The sequence below is a fragment of the Naegleria lovaniensis genome (assembly GCF_003324165.1).
Source record: "Naegleria lovaniensis strain ATCC 30569 chromosome Unknown tig039, whole genome shotgun sequence".
NCBI lineage: Eukaryota > Heterolobosea > Eutetramitea > Acrasida > Naegleriidae > Naegleria > Naegleria lovaniensis.
Window position 1 is genome coordinate 174496 of NW_025407861.1, and position 17384 is coordinate 191879.

The 17384-nt window shown below is 36.7% G+C and overlaps 6 protein-coding genes across 6 annotated transcripts; 3 read left to right on the plus strand and 3 right to left on the minus strand.

Annotated features, from left to right (window-relative positions):
* Positions 1–48: 48 nt before the first annotated feature.
* Positions 49–1824, plus strand: C9374_009914 (uncharacterized protein; the record flags this gene model as incomplete). The annotated part of the gene is made up of 1 exon (XM_044700154.1): positions 49–1824. One exon carries the CDS (start codon positions 49–51, stop codon positions 1822–1824), a length of 1776 nt encoding a protein of 591 aa, XP_044544465.1.
* A 23-nt stretch (positions 1825–1847) lies between these two features.
* On the minus strand, positions 1848–4742 carry C9374_009915 (uncharacterized protein; the record flags this gene model as incomplete). The annotated part of the gene is made up of 2 exons (XM_044700155.1): positions 1848–3262; positions 3314–4742. 2 exons carry the CDS (start codon positions 4740–4742, stop codon positions 1848–1850), a joined length of 2844 nt encoding a protein of 947 aa, XP_044544466.1.
* Positions 4743–5005: 263 nt separating this feature from the next.
* C9374_009916 (uncharacterized protein) lies at positions 5006–9056 on the plus strand (the record flags this gene model as incomplete). Its single annotated transcript, XM_044700156.1, has 3 exons — positions 5006–5273; positions 5359–5901; positions 5956–9056. 3 exons carry the CDS (start codon positions 5006–5008, stop codon positions 9054–9056), a joined length of 3912 nt encoding a protein of 1303 aa, XP_044544467.1.
* Positions 9057–9276: 220 nt separating this feature from the next.
* On the plus strand, positions 9277–10275 carry C9374_009917 (uncharacterized protein; the record flags this gene model as incomplete). The annotated part of the gene is made up of 1 exon (XM_044700157.1): positions 9277–10275. One exon carries the CDS (start codon positions 9277–9279, stop codon positions 10273–10275), a length of 999 nt encoding a protein of 332 aa, XP_044544468.1.
* Positions 10276–10314: 39 nt separating this feature from the next.
* C9374_009918 (uncharacterized protein) lies at positions 10315–12977 on the minus strand (the record flags this gene model as incomplete). The annotated part of the gene is made up of 4 exons (XM_044700158.1): positions 10315–11402; positions 11444–11965; positions 12011–12660; positions 12712–12977. 4 exons carry the CDS (start codon positions 12975–12977, stop codon positions 10315–10317), a joined length of 2526 nt encoding a protein of 841 aa, XP_044544469.1.
* Positions 12978–13242: 265 nt separating this feature from the next.
* Positions 13243–17310, minus strand: C9374_009919 (uncharacterized protein; the record flags this gene model as incomplete). The annotated part of the gene is made up of 2 exons (XM_044700159.1): positions 13243–16776; positions 17290–17310. 2 exons carry the CDS (start codon positions 17308–17310, stop codon positions 13243–13245), a joined length of 3555 nt encoding a protein of 1184 aa, XP_044544470.1.
* Between the last annotated feature and the right edge of the window lie 74 nt (positions 17311–17384).

Here is a 17384-nt window from a genome sequence, read left to right on the forward strand (position 1 = left end):
TTTTAATATCCTTCGCTTTACTTGAAGTTCATCATCATCAAAACAAAAATGAAAAGAAGCTTCAACCAAGCTTCCGATCCTCATAATCATCTGTATAGATTCGATGTTGAGAATATTATCAATGAAAATCAACAACCGTCCTTGAAAAAGATCAAAAATTATTTGGAATCGGAACATCATTTACCATGTTATTCTAGGCTTGATTTGGAATTGGTCATTCATATCATGGAGTTTGTGAACATTTATTTGGAACACACATTTATTTTGCGAGAATTTAATTGGAATCAAATTTTACAGTTATTTGGAGTGAAAAAGATCAATCCACAACAGAGAAGTGTGTTTTTACTCTATCCAAGTATTGAATTAGAAATTTATGACTTTGATGTGCTGTATAAATACTACTTTCCTTTGAAGTATGTGAAAAATCTTACATTGGCGGATCGAAGACCTCGCTCGAGTACGTTACACTTTCCACAAACAACCTTGTATCCTTTTCATTGCATGAAACAGTTGGAATCTCTTGATATTTACAGCCATGTGCTCGATGATGAGGCCCTGAATATTCTTTCACACACGAGAAAACTGAAATCGCTACATATAAGAGGCGCATTTTCCATCTCTATGACTGGCTTACGTATTTTTATGGAACAAAATCCACAGTTACAACGCCTTAAACTTGGAAATGTTGGAATTGATCATATAGACGACAGCTTCTGTGAACACACATTTTGTGAGCATAGTGGGCTGATTGAATTACAAGCTCCGCAACATAACATCAGCAGTACAGGATTGGAGTCATTGATTAGTAATAGTAAATTAAGAACATTAAATTTACTGGAAAACGTAGAAATTGCAGAGACAAATCTCACAGCCCTAGCTTTTAATAATAATTTGACAGATTTAACATTATCGTACAACAAACTAGGAGATAATGAAATTACACAAATAGCTCGCTATGGAAGAAACATTAAATATTTGAACATCTCCTCCTTGCGATCTACTGTGTCTCCTGAGAGTATCATGGAACTGCTTCAGCAACCTCACTTTGTCAGTTTGTGCATACGGCATCTTAAACCAGCAATTATTGATTCATCAATTTTCAACATTTCAAGCTCATTACGAGCACTAGATATTTCATTGACCTGTGGGAATAGCAATACCAGTGGAGACAGTATTGCTGAAGTCATTTCCAAGAATTTTAATCAGCTCCACTTTCTCTCCATGCGAAAATGCTATTTAACTGATGTTGGATTTATGCACTTGGCAAGAATGAAATCTCTGAGAAACTTGAATGCTAGTTACAACGATTTAACTGATGACGGCATGCGATTTTTTGTTCAAGAAAACTCAACACTAGAGGCTCTACATGTTAATTCAAACAAACAAATTACAAACTATGGGTACAGACTGTTGGCTTGGCATCCAGCTCTTGTGAGATTGAAAATATCAGGTAAAATTGGAAATGATGCTCTCGTTCATATTTTCATGAAGCTCAAAACATGTAAGAGCTTACATATTGATGGATTTAGCAAATTATCAGAACTTCCATTTGAATATTTACCTCAATCAAATTTGGAACATTTATCAATCATTGGATCGTTCATTTCACAATACTCTGCAGAATTGATTGCAAGAGCAGAAAATCTCAAAGACTTGTTGTTGGACTTTGCCTCAGAAACGAGAACAATCACGAGTGAGCTTCTGAAAGTTTTAGCAACTAGCTCAAGTTTGCATATTTTAAGACTGCCTCAACAAAACTTTCATTCGCTTACAGAGGGTGTAAAGGCTGTCAAATTGTCAGGAAAGCAAATTATTTGGCATTGAGATACAGCTCAAGTAATCTGGTATTATACTCTTCTATCACTTGCGGTGGATGATGACATGATGTCATCTCTCATTTCAGCAGTTGCACTCTTAACTTTTTGAACCATCTTTCCTCCGACTGCCTTGAACAACATGATAGATCGATTCAATAATGAGTGAGGCTGTAATTGCCACATTAAAAACACAGCAAAAACTCGAAATAGAACGCACCAAAATATCATGGCATACCAATAATAACCAACAGACTCAATCTCGTATCCGTTGATAAACAAGGCAGAATCAATACGTTCTGTTTGACTTCTCGTTTCAATTTCAACCATATACAACAATCCCTTAACAAATCTTAAATAGGTGAAAATGTGAAAATAAGAAAATGGAAAGGGTAATTGTTCAACCTCAGGAAGAGTGGGTTGATTTCCTGAAATTGAGTACAACAACAGTACTACCATCGTTGCTGCTAATTGAGCAGTATGAGGAGAGAAAAAGAATGATATCATGTATCCTATTGGGAAGGATGCTAAAATGGTCAATATTGAAATGAGATAATAAATTCCAAAACTTGCTTGGGGATGAGAAATAAATAATCCAGCCGTGAATGACAAGGAAATGAGTACGATCGGTATTAAGCTTATCAAATCCTTAGATGCAAAGAACATCCATGAATTAAGTCCTGAAAAAGACTCTCGTTTAAAGTTTTCCATATCATGTCCAAATACTCTCAATGCTCGCATAATGGCAATCATGGCAAGTGCTAATTCCACAAAAGTAACAAATGCTGCAATCTTATCGGACATGGGAAGCATTGAAAACGGTCTGAGAATTAATGGACATTGTTTGAAAACTTCCTCACTCACTGAACCTTTAAATTCTAGCTTGTTAAAAATTGAGCCAATCAATGCTCCAATACCAACACAAATAAGAATATCGACAATTAGTAATCTCCAATTTCTAAAAAACTGTCGCAAAGAACGATCCATACATGCAACAAAGTGAGCCCAAAAAGGAGCAGTTGAGAAGTCACCAGAAATGTAATTAGATGTACAGTCCTGAGAGGATTCAGAACTGTTGTTGCTACTGCCTACCAATTCAACACTAGTAGTACTTTTCTCTTCTTCTTGTTTTTTCTGAATAGCCCTGAGGATGGGAGTTCCATTAATTGGATCAATTAAGGTTCGTAAAATTTCGTCTGCTGGGTTTAATCGAATTTCATTCACGGGGATTTTCTCTTTCAGTGTCTCAATGACATCATTCACTGAAGCATGTAGTAACAACTGTCCTTCGGAAAAGAGTAACATGTTATGAAATTGTTGAAATACTTCAGCTGAGGGTTGATGGATCACGCAAATAATGGTCAAGTGGTTGTCTTCGGCGAGGGATCGAAGAGTAAGGGCAAGACTCAATGCAGTCTCAGAATCTAATCCTGACGTTGGTTCATCCACTGTGGAGAGTTATGTTGACACAAATAAATGTTCATCATTGATTAACTTACATATGAGTATGGGAGTATCATTGACTATCTCAATGCCAATCGATGTTCTTCTTCTTTCACCACCGCTAATTTCAGAAACAAGAGAATGTTGTACATGAAGCAGACCTAACTTTCCAAGCGTGTCAATTATGTGCTGTGAAGAAAATTGTCTTCTTTTTCGATAGCGTAAACTAAACTCTAGAGCTTCTCTCACAGTAATGTCACTCGCAATAATATCATCCTGAGGGACAAAACCAATCATTTGACAAGTCTCTCGAGTAATTTCCTTATCGGAAACAAATACTTTTCCACTCTGTAGCCCATGACTCGCTCTTCGACAGAGAGTGTTGATAAAGGTTGATTTGCTACTACCACTCTTTCCCACAATCGCAGTAAGACGACCAGCAGCTATTTCACCACTGATAGGATGTAAAATTTCCTTACCTGTGAAGGAAGTGAAAGCTAACTCGTGGAAGGAAATGGACTCTGCTCTTGGTGGTGAAAGGTGTTCATTGAGAGTATCCTCTTCGCTCATGAATCTACCTCCGGAAGCGAGGGCGTGTATTCGACCACGGTTTCTTGGTCGAGATGGTAAACACCAATCATAACACAAGCATGTATCAAGTGACAAAAAGTTTTTCAATCTTTCAGAGAACGTACTATGAGCGTCTCCTCCAGATAACGCCGGTAATAACCTTAACAATGATTTAGCATTAAGTAAATAAATTGTGTTAAAGAGCATCATGAAGAGCACGAATAAAATTGCTACATTGAATTTAAAAAATCCTCTATTATCTTGATACTCTAACCAATACCAAAAGTCAATAGATATATATTCTTGTTGAGTTATTAATTTTCTAAATACGAGATAAATTTCAAATGTTCCATTTTTGCATAATTCATGACTGTCGACCACAGAGGTGTTACTGTCATAAATTTTGGTTGAAAAGAATCTGCTTGCAAATGAGTTATCAGATATCATTATTGTACTCCTGTCTAATGGATATTCTCTTAACAGGGAGAGTGTTGTTTCATTTAAATAATGTAAATGACTTGGACTTGACAAATTCATGTATGCTTCAAACATTTCAACATGTCTGAACACTAAAACGTCAATCGAAGCATTAGCACTAAATGAAAGAAGTATCATGGATGATTCACAAGGTAACGTTACGTTCACATTTTGAAAATGATTTCTATAAGGGTCTGGAATCTTAATATATGGACCTAACTTGGATGGTAATGGTGTGGGTGGCTTGTATTCCAAATCTCTAATTTTTTGCCCATGAGAGAGAATGGAATGAGAAATTGTAATTTTGGATGAAATGAAATCCACAAAATACCAGACAGGATAAATCAGAAAGAGTAAATTCACAACTAATAGTACACCATTCGTCAATATCAAAGAGACAAGCCTTTTTTTGTAATTCCGATGATGATTCGTGAGCATCATCATCATTGGTGTGTCCAACAACGTTGAAAAAAGCACACAACAAAATTTGCTATCAATCTATATTACGATAGGCCTCAAATTAAACCATAACTCTGGAGAGTTCCATGTAATAAAACAGTAAGTTGTCTCCTTTATCTTCGGAGCAATTTTTTAAAGTTTTCAATTTTTGAATTTTTTAAATTTTAATGCCCCATTTGCAGATTCACAACAACAAGCCACTCAAAGATTTTTTGTTGGGATTTTTCTCAAAGACAACAAAAATGCCCGTTTCCTATGCACCCTCATCAGCCAATCCATTCGGCAGTGCTGCAGCATCATCGTATCTGTACGATGAGTTTATAGAGGCACCCGATCTTACTCCACAAGAACAACACTTTGAGAATATGAAGAATTTTTTGAGTGAATTTCAATTGTTGTCCTGTAGTATGCAAGAAAGCTATCATGATGAGATGGTTTCCCAGTTATTGGAATCCTTTGATCAGACTCAGATTGGTTCGGCTTCGGGTATGCCTGCTGTTGGAAGTATAGGTAGGTATTATTGCGAGAAACGTGATAATTAGAAATATATTTGTGAATATCTTTGACCACTTTTCATCATGTTGATTCATTATAGGAACTTCACAACCTCTCATCCGATTTAGATTTTCTCCCAATGAAAATCTTCGTTTCGATGAATTATTGCAAATCTCAACGGAGAATCAAATCCTCAGAAAAGTTCTTTTAGTATTCGCTCACCTTTGTGAAGAGATGACTTTTTTATCATCATTTGCAAAACAACACTTCTATCCAACACTTTCATTGTTTGGTGTAACAGTACAGGATCAAGATGAATTAGATGGTGAGAAACAATTACAATTCGGACGAGCTATTCCTCTATTGATGGATTTATGGAACTTTTGTGCACGATCCAATTACGTGGTAAAGTCGACAATTCACCAATTAGCAAGCTTGTTTTGTGATGCCAATACGAACGACAAGAATTTATCGACCTATCTTGGAGGACCTGGTGGCGCACAAAATCAATGGTGTCATTTTGAAAGAGTATTTGAAAGTCTTAGCGAACTGCTTGGAGTATTGATAACATTGGATGAAATCATTCTTCAAAATAGCGCCTTTTCCCATCATTTAACACTGTACAAGAGAATGATCAGTAAGGGTATGTGTTTTTGAAAAATTTCAAAACATGTGTTCATTTCAATTATCGAAACAGTCATGACTGAACCTGAGAGATACGGAACTACAAAACAAAATGTGGGAAAGGTGTATTATTTATTAGAAAAAGTAGAAGGAGATGTTTTAGATGATTCAATTTTTAAGTCTTGTATCAATCAAGCATTTGATGACGTAGTAACATATTCTCAATTAGTTCAAAATGAAACCGGAGAAACTCAAGAAAAAGTCGAGACTGTCAATGTAAACGTGCAGAGAAACAAATTACTTAAAGCAGAAATAGAATATCATTTGAAATTACAATTTGAGGAAATTATGAACACGGTGTTTGTACAACCTTCAGCTACTTTCCAAGTACAATCATCAGGCGCAGCATCTCTTTCTGGATCCAACAGCACTGCCACCTTTTTGGAATCCGTACTCGAGAAGCGACAGGAATTTGTGGGTTTTTGTGGATTATACATTTTATATTTCAATTTATGGATGGATAACCAAACTCTGAAGAAACTTTTCAAGCAAGTATGGGAGTTCCACAAAAAGTGCCCAATCATCCATTTGTACGGTAACACTGTGTGGTCTTCAGCAGAATTTTTCTTTACCAAAGTGCCAGACATGGTCAGGGTTGCAGGTATTAAGAACCCAAAGAAGGAAATTGAAGCAGACAGATCCAAGTACATGGAAAACTTGATGAAAACGTTGTTCCCCACTATGGTTAATCAACTCAATCTCAAGATGAACATTTGGGAAAGTCGATTTGAGTCGAACTTTGACGTATTGGCATCGTCAGGTAGAGATGTTCTTGCTATTGAAGGATCATTGTTGTTACAAGGACTCGAGCTTGCTCAACAAATTAACACTCTCGTTAAAAATGGAATTTATCTACACATTTTGGCTGGTAAGAGTTTGACCATGTCTCAAGTGCTCCAATTGTGTGGAATGGTTGAGATGGTCAAAAGCATTCAAAATAGTTTTTATAGAAAGTCTCCACAATTGGCAAAGCACATCAGCTACATTACCGAGTTCTTAACTTTCAAGATTCAAAACTTCCTTGTGGTCTTGAGAAACAGACTTCAAACAAAGAAGAAGCAAAGTAATGCAGATGCCGATCAATTAAGCGCTGTTCTTTTGGCTTTGCATTTATTGGATTCAGGACATGCCAGTAGAAAGAGATTAGTATTACTCAATCTCACATTAGCAGTTGCCTTCTCCAGAGCTGCAGGTTTATTCAAAGAATCAGAGTATGAAGAAGTCAAAGTTTTAATGAAGAGATTGGAAGTACTTGCACACTTTGACGAATATTTAAACGAGTACTGTGATTGTTCATACTTGTACTGGAACAGACTAGTAATCCCAGCCTTCTTCGACAAGGTATACGAAAATCCATCTCGTGCTCCACAACTCCACCTCATGATGTCTGCACTTCAAGATCCATTATACAATGTTCTTCTCTCTGCCAAGGATGGAACAACACCAACAGCAGTCCACTTGGAAGACGCAGGAAAAGCACTAGTCAACTCTTACATTGACGAGGTAATGACATACTTTAAAACAAAAATTGTGGATCCTCTATGTCAAGAAGTTGAAACAGATCTCAGACTTCACATCCACAACACCAATGTTTTGAAAAAGAAAGTCATTTCTTCCCATACTAAGGATCTATCTCCATTCTTCAAAACACTAGGTCCAATCAGATTCTACGACAAAATTATAGAAATCAAGAGAATGGTAGAGCAATATCTTGATAAGACGTTCTATGATTTTACCATTTTGGCCCTCCACGACTGGAAAACTTATGAAGAAATGAGAAACTTGGCATATGAAAAGTATGGATTGCATTTAGTGAATGTGTATCTTCCTGGACAAACTCTAGAGCAGGGACTTGACGTTTTGGAAATTACTCGAAACATTCATATTTTTGTTTCCAAATTCTCTTACAACCTCAATCAAAACATGTTTATTGAACAATGCGCCAAGTCAGATGCTAAAAGTCTCAATGTACTCCACATCAAGCACATTGCAAACTCGATTCGAACTCACGGTACAGGTATTATGAACACTACTATCAACTTTGTGTTTAGATTCCTTGGAAAGAAACTCTACATTTTCTCTCAATTCTTGTTTGACGATCACATTAAGAGCAGACTTCTTAAGGATATCAGATTCTATAAAGACGAAGCTCTCAAGTCCCTTGATAACAAATTCCCTCTCAAGAGTGCCAAAAAGTTCATCAAGGACATTAAGAAATTGGGAGTTAATCCACAAACTGGTTTGTCCTATCTGGATCAATTCCGTGTTCTCATCACCGAAATTGGTAATGCATTGGGATATGTAAGAATGATACGTGCTGGTGGTCTTCGTTACATCAATGACGCCATTCAATTTGTTCCAATGAATTGTTTCCCAGATGTTGAAGAATCCAAAGAAGAAAAAGAGAAAACTGAAAATGAAACATCAGCAGAAGGCACTGAATCGGCTCCTCCAACAGATGTGACAAATAATACTGAAGAAAAGAAAGAAGACGATGCAAACAACATTAGCGTCTTGTGTAAGGATGTGTTCTCTGAAGAGACCATGAATGCTGCCAACAACTTACACAAAGTGGTTTTGAATATGGCCAAAATTTCCCAATCGCAACAAAGTGATTATTTCAAAACATTGGAAACTGTATTCAAGAATGAAATGATGAAAGAACAAAACAACCATTTGAGAAACTTTTACATCATTATTCCTGCTTTAACATTGAGCTTTGTAGAAGCCATGCTTATCTCTAAAGACAAGATGATTCGTTCCGGAAAAGAAGCATCCTTTACTGATGACGGTTTTGCTTTGGGAATTGCATTCATTTTGAAGGTTTTGAGTCAAAACGATAAATTCGATAGTTTGCATTGGTTCGAAAGCGTAGCCATGACTTTCAAACAAGAATACGAAGATACCAAACGAACCATGTCTGAACTCAGTCAAAAGAAAAACGAAGGTGGAAAGAATAAGAAGATTTCAGAGAAGGAGCGAGAAAAGATGATGCAAAACGATGACGAGTTGCAAACCATGAACCTTACTTTGAACCGAATCCTGAGTTACAAGAGAGAATTTGAATTACTGTTTTTCAGTTTCTCTGGTGCGCGTGTATTCTTCAGAGATTAAAAAATTCCAAATGTTCTTCCTCTTTACTACTCCCAAATGATGATATCGTTGGTTCCATCTCCATGATTCCTCATTTCCAGTTCCGCAAGACTCAGAAATTCCAATCTTTGAAAAAGTATGCATCCTTGAAATTAATGCACCCGATGCACATCGGATAAACTTGCAAAAACATTTAAAAACTTGCCAACCAGATTAGATCTCACACCAAAATCAAAACAAAATGTCTTCTGCACCAGTCAAGAAAGTCTTTTCTAGTCTTCAATTTTACACTTATTTCTTTTGTCCATACGCTCATCGTTCATTGATTGCGTTGATTGAAGCTCAACTCGCCAACAAATTAGATGCATTCTCTTCGGACCAACAAGCAACTGCCATCACGTACCATGAAGTCGACCTGTACTTGAACGAGCAATTGACTGATAGCTTTAAGAGCATCAATCCACAAGGAAAGGTTCCAACCATTCGCTTCAAGTTGAACGACGGATCCAATTCCGAACAGGAACTCATCATTAATGAATCGTTGGTCATTAATGATTTCTTGCAGGAAGTCTTGATTCCAGAATTACTTCCAATCAACTCGAACGATGGTCAAGCTGAGAGTGCCTACAAGAAATCTCTTGCTAAAATTTGGATTTCTTACTTTGACTCTAACGTCAATTCATTGCTTTTCAAATTAGTTTTTGGAGAGGAGCCTTCGCTTGAAAAAGTCAAAGCAGAAATTCTCACTCCTATCCAAGATAAGTTGACCTTTTTGGTGAGAAATGGATTTTCAGCTGCAAGAAAGGCTGTCTCTGAAGGACCATACTTTTTCGGAAATCATTTCAGCTTGGTCGATATTGCTTACTTCCCTTTTGTAACTCGCTTGGAAATTATCTTGAGACACAAGTATGGCTTGAATCTTTTTGAACCTTTTGGCAATGCTTCTCAACAAACTGCTGATGCTTTGAAGCTTTTCTCTGCGTGGTATGAAAATGTCAAAGCAAGAGAGAGTATTCAAAGATCAAGCTTTAAGCCCTTGTTTGTTCCAGTGACATTTACCTCTAATGAGTTAAAGAAGCAAAGTGTTTCTGGTTTCAATGCTGACATTAAGGAATTGAAAGAGTTGCGCAAACCAGGAGTGATTTCGCAAGACGAATTTGACACCAAATTCTTTGATTATGAAAAGTATGTCGTTCTTGGATTCGATTTGCTCAGAAAAAGAGAACAACAAAGAAAATAAAAGAATGTAAACGCTTTTTATTGTATTGTGTGAAATGGTCTACTTTTTTTTCTCGTCTTTGGCTTCGGCGGGTACCAACTTGTACGATTGCAGTTTTTCAACCACGTTGGCAATTCTCTTTTTCAGGCGACTCGTGTCTGTGAGCATCTCTAGCTCTGTCTGAAAGCTTTTTTCCTTTGGATTCTTGGTTAGCACGGTGTTCAATAATTGACCCAAGCCAAAATCAGCCGTTTCCTCCCAGCCAGGAGATTCGTCATTGACAAATGAGGGCCAATGATTTTCCAAAACTTCTGTCTCTTTGTCATCCAAAGAATGGCTGAGTGTAACAAGCACATGCATCAACAACGTCGAACAAGTAAGGTCATGAGATGCTTCTTTCAGAGATTGCTGGGTTTTCTCTATCTTTTTAGTGAGAGCTAAAATTTCTTGATAAGTCTTGTCAAAAAGTATATCTAAACTGTTAATGGAAGTTGGGTTCTTGTCTTTGTATCGAACTAATAATCTCTTTTGTAAAGCTCGGAATTGAGCAGCAAGCTTGTCTAATTGTTGATAGTATATGTGAAGTCCTAATCTGTTCTTGAAATGAGCATCAATGACATCAAAGTAAGGGTAGTATGGCATATTTTCTGTAAATTCAATTTTCATTGGTTGTTTATCCTCCATTTGAAGAGCAGTGGCGCATTGTTTGAGCCTTCGTAGTGTCTCTTTGACTAAAATGTACATTGCGTCTAATGAAGACGATTGAATTCTGTACCTTCCAGCATTCTTTGAAACAAGGATGGTTGCATCTTTTCCGTTTGAATATTGCATAGTTAAAATGTTCTCACTTATTAAGTTGGACGTCTCTGTATCATCTTTTTGTATTAAATCTTCAAATAAGGTTGCTATTGGAATTGGGGATTTGTTGGTGTCAAGAGTAATCTTATGCGTTGAGCTTTTCTTTGCAGGAACGACATCTCCGCAGAGCCCAAACGGAAGAAGGAAATTGCAGTTGGATATTTTCGGCTGGCCAGTTACTGGATCGTGATAAATAGCTGTCACACTAGCCTCCAAGCTCTTTGGTGTGCAGTCACTTCCTCCAAAAACAGTTACAGGTAAAACGAAAGGAGTGCTTTGGTTACCTCCGTCTGCATGAAAGTCAAGTATTTAAGTTCAATTAAAAACTTACTAAGAGTGGTAATGTAGGTTGTAGGCGAAATTACATAAAATGGTTTTTCGACATGGAAATTGACCGTAATGTTTTCAAGCACACAATTATTTCCAGTGTAGCCAATATACAATTGAATGGTTACTCGTTTGTTCTCATTTCCAGTATTAAACGATTCGGGGTCAACAGTGTTTGGAATTTGAGCTCGTATGATAAGTGATTCCGATGATTCGTCTTTTTGGTTTCGTTTTGTTCTTCGAATAATTTGTTGTAATCGTTTTGTTTCTTCTTCCAGTCGTTCGTAGTCGACATCCTTGTTTTCAAGAGTGGGAACTGTATTTGATATGGCACCTGTTCCCAAATAATTTAATGCTAAATTGCCTTCTTCGTCTAGTGTCACAATTACTCCTTTAATTCCTCCAATATTAGCTACTCGGATCGCAACAGGGGTTGAAGTCATACCTGCAGCCCAAGCTAATTTTGGGTCAGAATAAATCATGACTGTTTTGTTGTGGGTTCCAATTAGTAAATTATACCTGTCATCTACCAAAAGTCAATACTATGCTGTTGAAATGCTGAAATACATACTCTGATCAGTTCCTGGTTTGTATAGCTCCACTGCACTTGGAAAGTAGTCAAACCTCATTTGTGATGCAAGCTCACCATTTTCCTTAATGCTAAAAAGGGTCCTTTCTCCCACAGCAAGGATTTCACTCTGTCCTGCTGATAAATATTGGCTGTATCTCCCAACTACAATGTCATAAACTTCTTCTCCGACATTCACGGACCACGTCGCTTTTACTTTCTTTCCATTTGAATTTTCTTTTTGATTAGATCCAGAAGAAGCTGCTAACATTTGGTATTTGTATGCTTCTACTTCCATAGAAGAATTGAACGTGATAAAACTATCCATTGATCTACTGTATGTCAACGGGCCAGGTATTAAACTTGTCGAGAGAAATCTATGAAAAGTGAAATGATCTTGTTCGAAGAATGATAATTGTCCATCAAAAGATTGAATGCAAATGTAGTCTTTTCCATAAGCGCCTCCAAAGGGTCCGTAACAAAAATTGTAAGACAATCGTTGAAGAGCGTGCTCATAATATAATTGTAATGCGTAACCCTCCATTGCATTGCTATCTTGTTGTTCCGATGAGTAATCTGAAGCTTGTTTTACGATTGTATACACTGCAAACTTTTTTGGCATCAACACACCCAATGCATTGTCTCTCGAATTTCTATGCAAGCCATCGAAGAATAAGTATTGAAACACAGCCCAATCTACTTACGGAATAAACTTTCCGATTTCCAATTGCAAAATTGGGGCCTCCAACTGTTTTTCTAACAATAAATCGGTAGGATAATAGCTATTCTTCTGAGGTTTGTATATTCTCAACATTCCCGATAAACTTCCAACAACAATCTTGTCCAAAAAACAAGTCCCGGAATCACCTCTTTCATTATCCACATTTCCAATACATAATGATCCCTTTTCAAACTCTTCAGAGTCTCCACATTTTGTACTCCACCATTCCCGAAGTCTGAACAAGGACATGATGGAGAAGTTAGTTCAGAGCTTTTGTAATTTTTTTTGAAATGTATACCGTGTTGTAAGGAGATGAGCGGGAATGAATGCCAAACAGCCACACACACGCAAATAATACAACTCGAACAATCATTTGATCAATGATCTATCAACAACACATTTATCTCATTAAAAAATAGATATATATTATGAATACAACAAGAACAACAACAAACACAGAATAAATGTGTAAAAACTACTACTACTACTGCTCATCATTTGGAACGAATTCGAACTAATGAGTCTCAGTCTCAGTATTTGCATTGGTTTGAGCTGCATTATTCTGTGCTGCTTGTTTTTCCATATTGGCAGCTTCTTGAGCCAATTCTTCGAATTGATGTGGCTCAAAGAATCTCACATAGGTGGTACGAATGAGTGGGTATGGAAGTAAATCTTCAAAGAAGGAAATATCCAAATGTTTCGAGGTCTTCAAAGTTCGATCCAAGAAAATACAACAATTATCATATTGCTTTTCATAACCTTTGGTTCCATTCATGTGCAAAAGAATCATGGCAGCAAATTCTGCAAATCTCTTATAGTCCTTTTCAAGATCCATAATCTTGTTGGATTTTATGGAATGGACTGCCTGTAAGAGTCTATGGAAAGCAGTAATAGAGAGATGAGTATTGTTGTACCATCCTTCAAGATTGACATCATAGATACTGTCCTTCTCTTTCCAACACTTGTCAAGAATCACAAGAGCAGCAAAAGCAATTGGCAAGACTTCCCAAACTTGAGATCGATCCACGAGAGGGGACAATTTGAGTCTCAACGAGTGATCGACTTCAGCAAATCCACAATCTGTAGCGAGAGCATCAATAGGTAAGAATTTGGCATCTCCATAAAAGTTTCTTGGATATTGTTCAAAGGCACTGTCCACCACGTCATAAATGGCAGGAGCATTTCTTCGTACACTCGATTGCAATGCTTGTTGAAGACCTCTTCTGAATTCAAGAATACCTCCCAATTGAATTAAAAGTCCTAACAGTGGTTCGAGTGTTTGAAGAGATTGACGAACCTTCTTATCCAGAATAAACTTTTCATCATATAATTTGTTTTCAATGTCGCGGAGAGCGTTATTGCTCTGAGAGAGAACTTCTCGCACCTTTTCACTTCGAGAATAAATTTCATCTAAGAGTGATTGATTGAAGGCTCGGAATCCATAGGGACCTGTCAAGGTAATGAGAGCTTTCAATTCATTGTAATCCACATATTGTTCCACATTGTAGGTTTGAATGGGTGTTTCTTTGGTAGAAACAAATGTTTGTCGATTCGGATGATATAATGTCTTGTATTTCTGAGGATCGGAGACAATTTCAGTGTACCATTGAGCATACATGGAAATTAAATTGGTGGGTTCTGTGGTTTGAACCACACCGAAAGGAGATTCTACATAATTCAAGTGAACAAAGTGTTCCAAAATGGAATTTAACACAATTTCTTCAGTGTTGAGACTGCAACATTGTTCAATAATCTTCAATGAAGACATGAAAGAATGTAATTCGTTGAGTAATTCCGTTGGAGTGATGAATTTAGCTTGAAGAGCATCATTCTTCATTTCTTTGGCAGTTAAATCAATAGTGGTTGCAATTCTCTTGATATATTCAGAAATGTATTCTTCGAGAACGGTTCTCAAATATTCGACTGGATAGAAAGCAGTGTCATAGACCACAATTTCATCATATCTCGATAAGGAATATAAGAGTTGAGTGACATTACGTTCCAAATCACGCATGTCATTAATAGAATTGTTGTCAAAGTTACTCTCAACTCCAGGAACAGCAGGTTCTTCAATATATTGCTTGTTCTTACCATATCTACGAAGAATGATTTGAGCAGCAACATCACCACCAATTTGATGAGTTAACATTCTATATCCGTGTGAACTATTCAACAAATCAAGACCCTTCTTGATTCGATCAACTAATTGTCCGAGCATACCTTCACCCATTTGCACAGCTTGTTGACCAATCTTATTTCTGAGAGTAGGATTGAGTTGTGGATGAATATTGTCGGCATAGGTATTCAAAATTCTAATAAATGCTGTCGAGTACAATGGTTGTGACTTGGAACCAATGAGACCATCTGAAAAGATCTTATCCACATCTTCCTTGTAGAAGTACAATTGCTTCAATGATCCTTTTTCAACAAGCTCATCATATAATCCATCGACATGTTTGGAAAATATGACAATCTTTGTCATGGTGGTGAACAACATGGTCAATTCTGGGAGAGATTGTTTGAATTGATAACCTGACAAGAAAGCTTCAACTCTCTTCCAATTCAAACGCAAAGCTTCAAAATCTTCAGTGTGTTGAATATCATTCAAAATGGCGTCCATAATATGTGTTACCTTTGCAAGTTCCAAAACACCTCGACATTGTTCAATAAGTCCTCTCAACTTGTTATAATACAATCCTCTAATAATTTTGAGTGAATACTTTCTAATCACTTCTCTGTGTTGCACACAAACGTACAACATTTCATCCATGAGATAAATCATTTCACTAATCAGTGTTTCTTTCACTTCCTTGACCTTCTTTTGATTTGGTAATTTGGAAATGTAATTGTTGTGATGGAAATACCACATGATTTCACTTCGAGCCATTGAAATAGCAGCCAAAACCAAATTGAATTTTGGACCTAACAAACCAGGTTGATCTTTCATCATGTTTAACAAACTCTTCAATTGCAATCTGAGATAATTACGCAACTCCTTGTGGTAATCTTGACACTTTTCAATTGCCATTTCTTGTAGTGCCTTCAATGTCTTGGCTTCCTTTTTCAAATCTCCAAACTTTTTGATCATGACATATTCTTTGAAAGCATCATGGAAGTTATAAACTTCATCTCCGTAGAGTGGAATGACCAAATGATTGGCCAACACTCTTTGTAAGAGAATTTCATAACAACGTAAAGGAACTTCCTTGTTCTTTTTAGCACTTGTGACGAGTGGTGTCATTTTGATTGGTTTGTCTGGAGTCTTTGTCAAAGCATCTGGACAACATGAATAAATAATTGCAATCCATTCAACAACGTCTTGGTAAGAACTCAAATGTTGATAAGTTTCATCAACAGCTGGGAATGGAATTCGATCTGGTTCTGACAACATTTCAAGAGGTCTCTTAATATTTAAAGAGTTAAAAGTACCTCTATCGAATGCAGGAATTAAACCCATGAGAGCTCTTCCAACTTGATCTTGAATGGTGAACCATTTCTCTTGCAACTTGGGAATTGGATTTTCGAAATCTTTAAATAATTGCCAAACACGTTGAATATTTGGTTCTGGTGTTCCGTTCAATTTCAAATAACTCAAATTCAACAAACAAACCACCAATTCCTTGTCCTTGATTCTATTCATCATTAACAGTAATTTCACATATCCAACCAACATTTGCAAATAATCATAACACGTCAGAAAATTCACATCTTGAACAAAATCAATATTGGCATTGGTGGAAATTTCAAGAATGGTTTGTTGCGCGTGTTCAGTCCATTGCATCAATTCACGGAATGTTAAATAAATAGGATGAACCTGATTGAAGAGTTGTGTCATGTTATTGAGAACCCAATCGAATCCTTGAACCTTTTCCAACTCATCAATGGCAATATGTGGAGCATCTTTGGCAAGTTTAGCGAAAAGTTTCTTCATGTCGACGTTGAGAGTCGTCTTCATAATGTCTGGCCTCAGATTTGGATCGTTGAGATCATTCTTGATGGTATAGAGACGTTGGAGGAGAGCGTCTGAGTGTTGTCTCAGAACATAGAGCTGGTGTTATTGTTGTTGTGGTTGTGGTTATTGTTGTTGTGGGTATTGGTGATCATATGATGGAAGGTTTGAGTGTGTGTTTTTGTGTGTATGCAGAATGATTCGTTTTAATGAAAATGATAAAAGTAAAACGAGTCGGTGCATTATCAAAGGTTGTGTTGGAGATGAAAGTATCAATAATGGGACAATATTGAGAGAGTAATTATTGGTTCAGTTGAAAAGTTAATGATGAATGAATTTGGATATTTGTGATGATGAAGAATTGACCACAACATTATATTGATGGCAATCATAAAATCGTTCCATAGAGTTCAACAAGAAGAAGAAAGAACCAACAACATTGAGTGCGATTGGTTTTTTGTCAAAACAAGAATGTTGTTAGAAAATCAGTATTTGAAGAGGAATTGATGGTGATAAAAATACAAGTGATGAATGTCAATTGATATGAAATTACAAATATTTGACATCAACAATGATGATCAACATCATCACAACAGGTTTTGTTGTACTTACCTTTTCGGCTACTTTGGACATTTAGTCTGACTCAGGGAACACGTGGTACAGAGGGAGAAGTAATTATTGTTGATGATTCGTGTGATGGAGGGGGT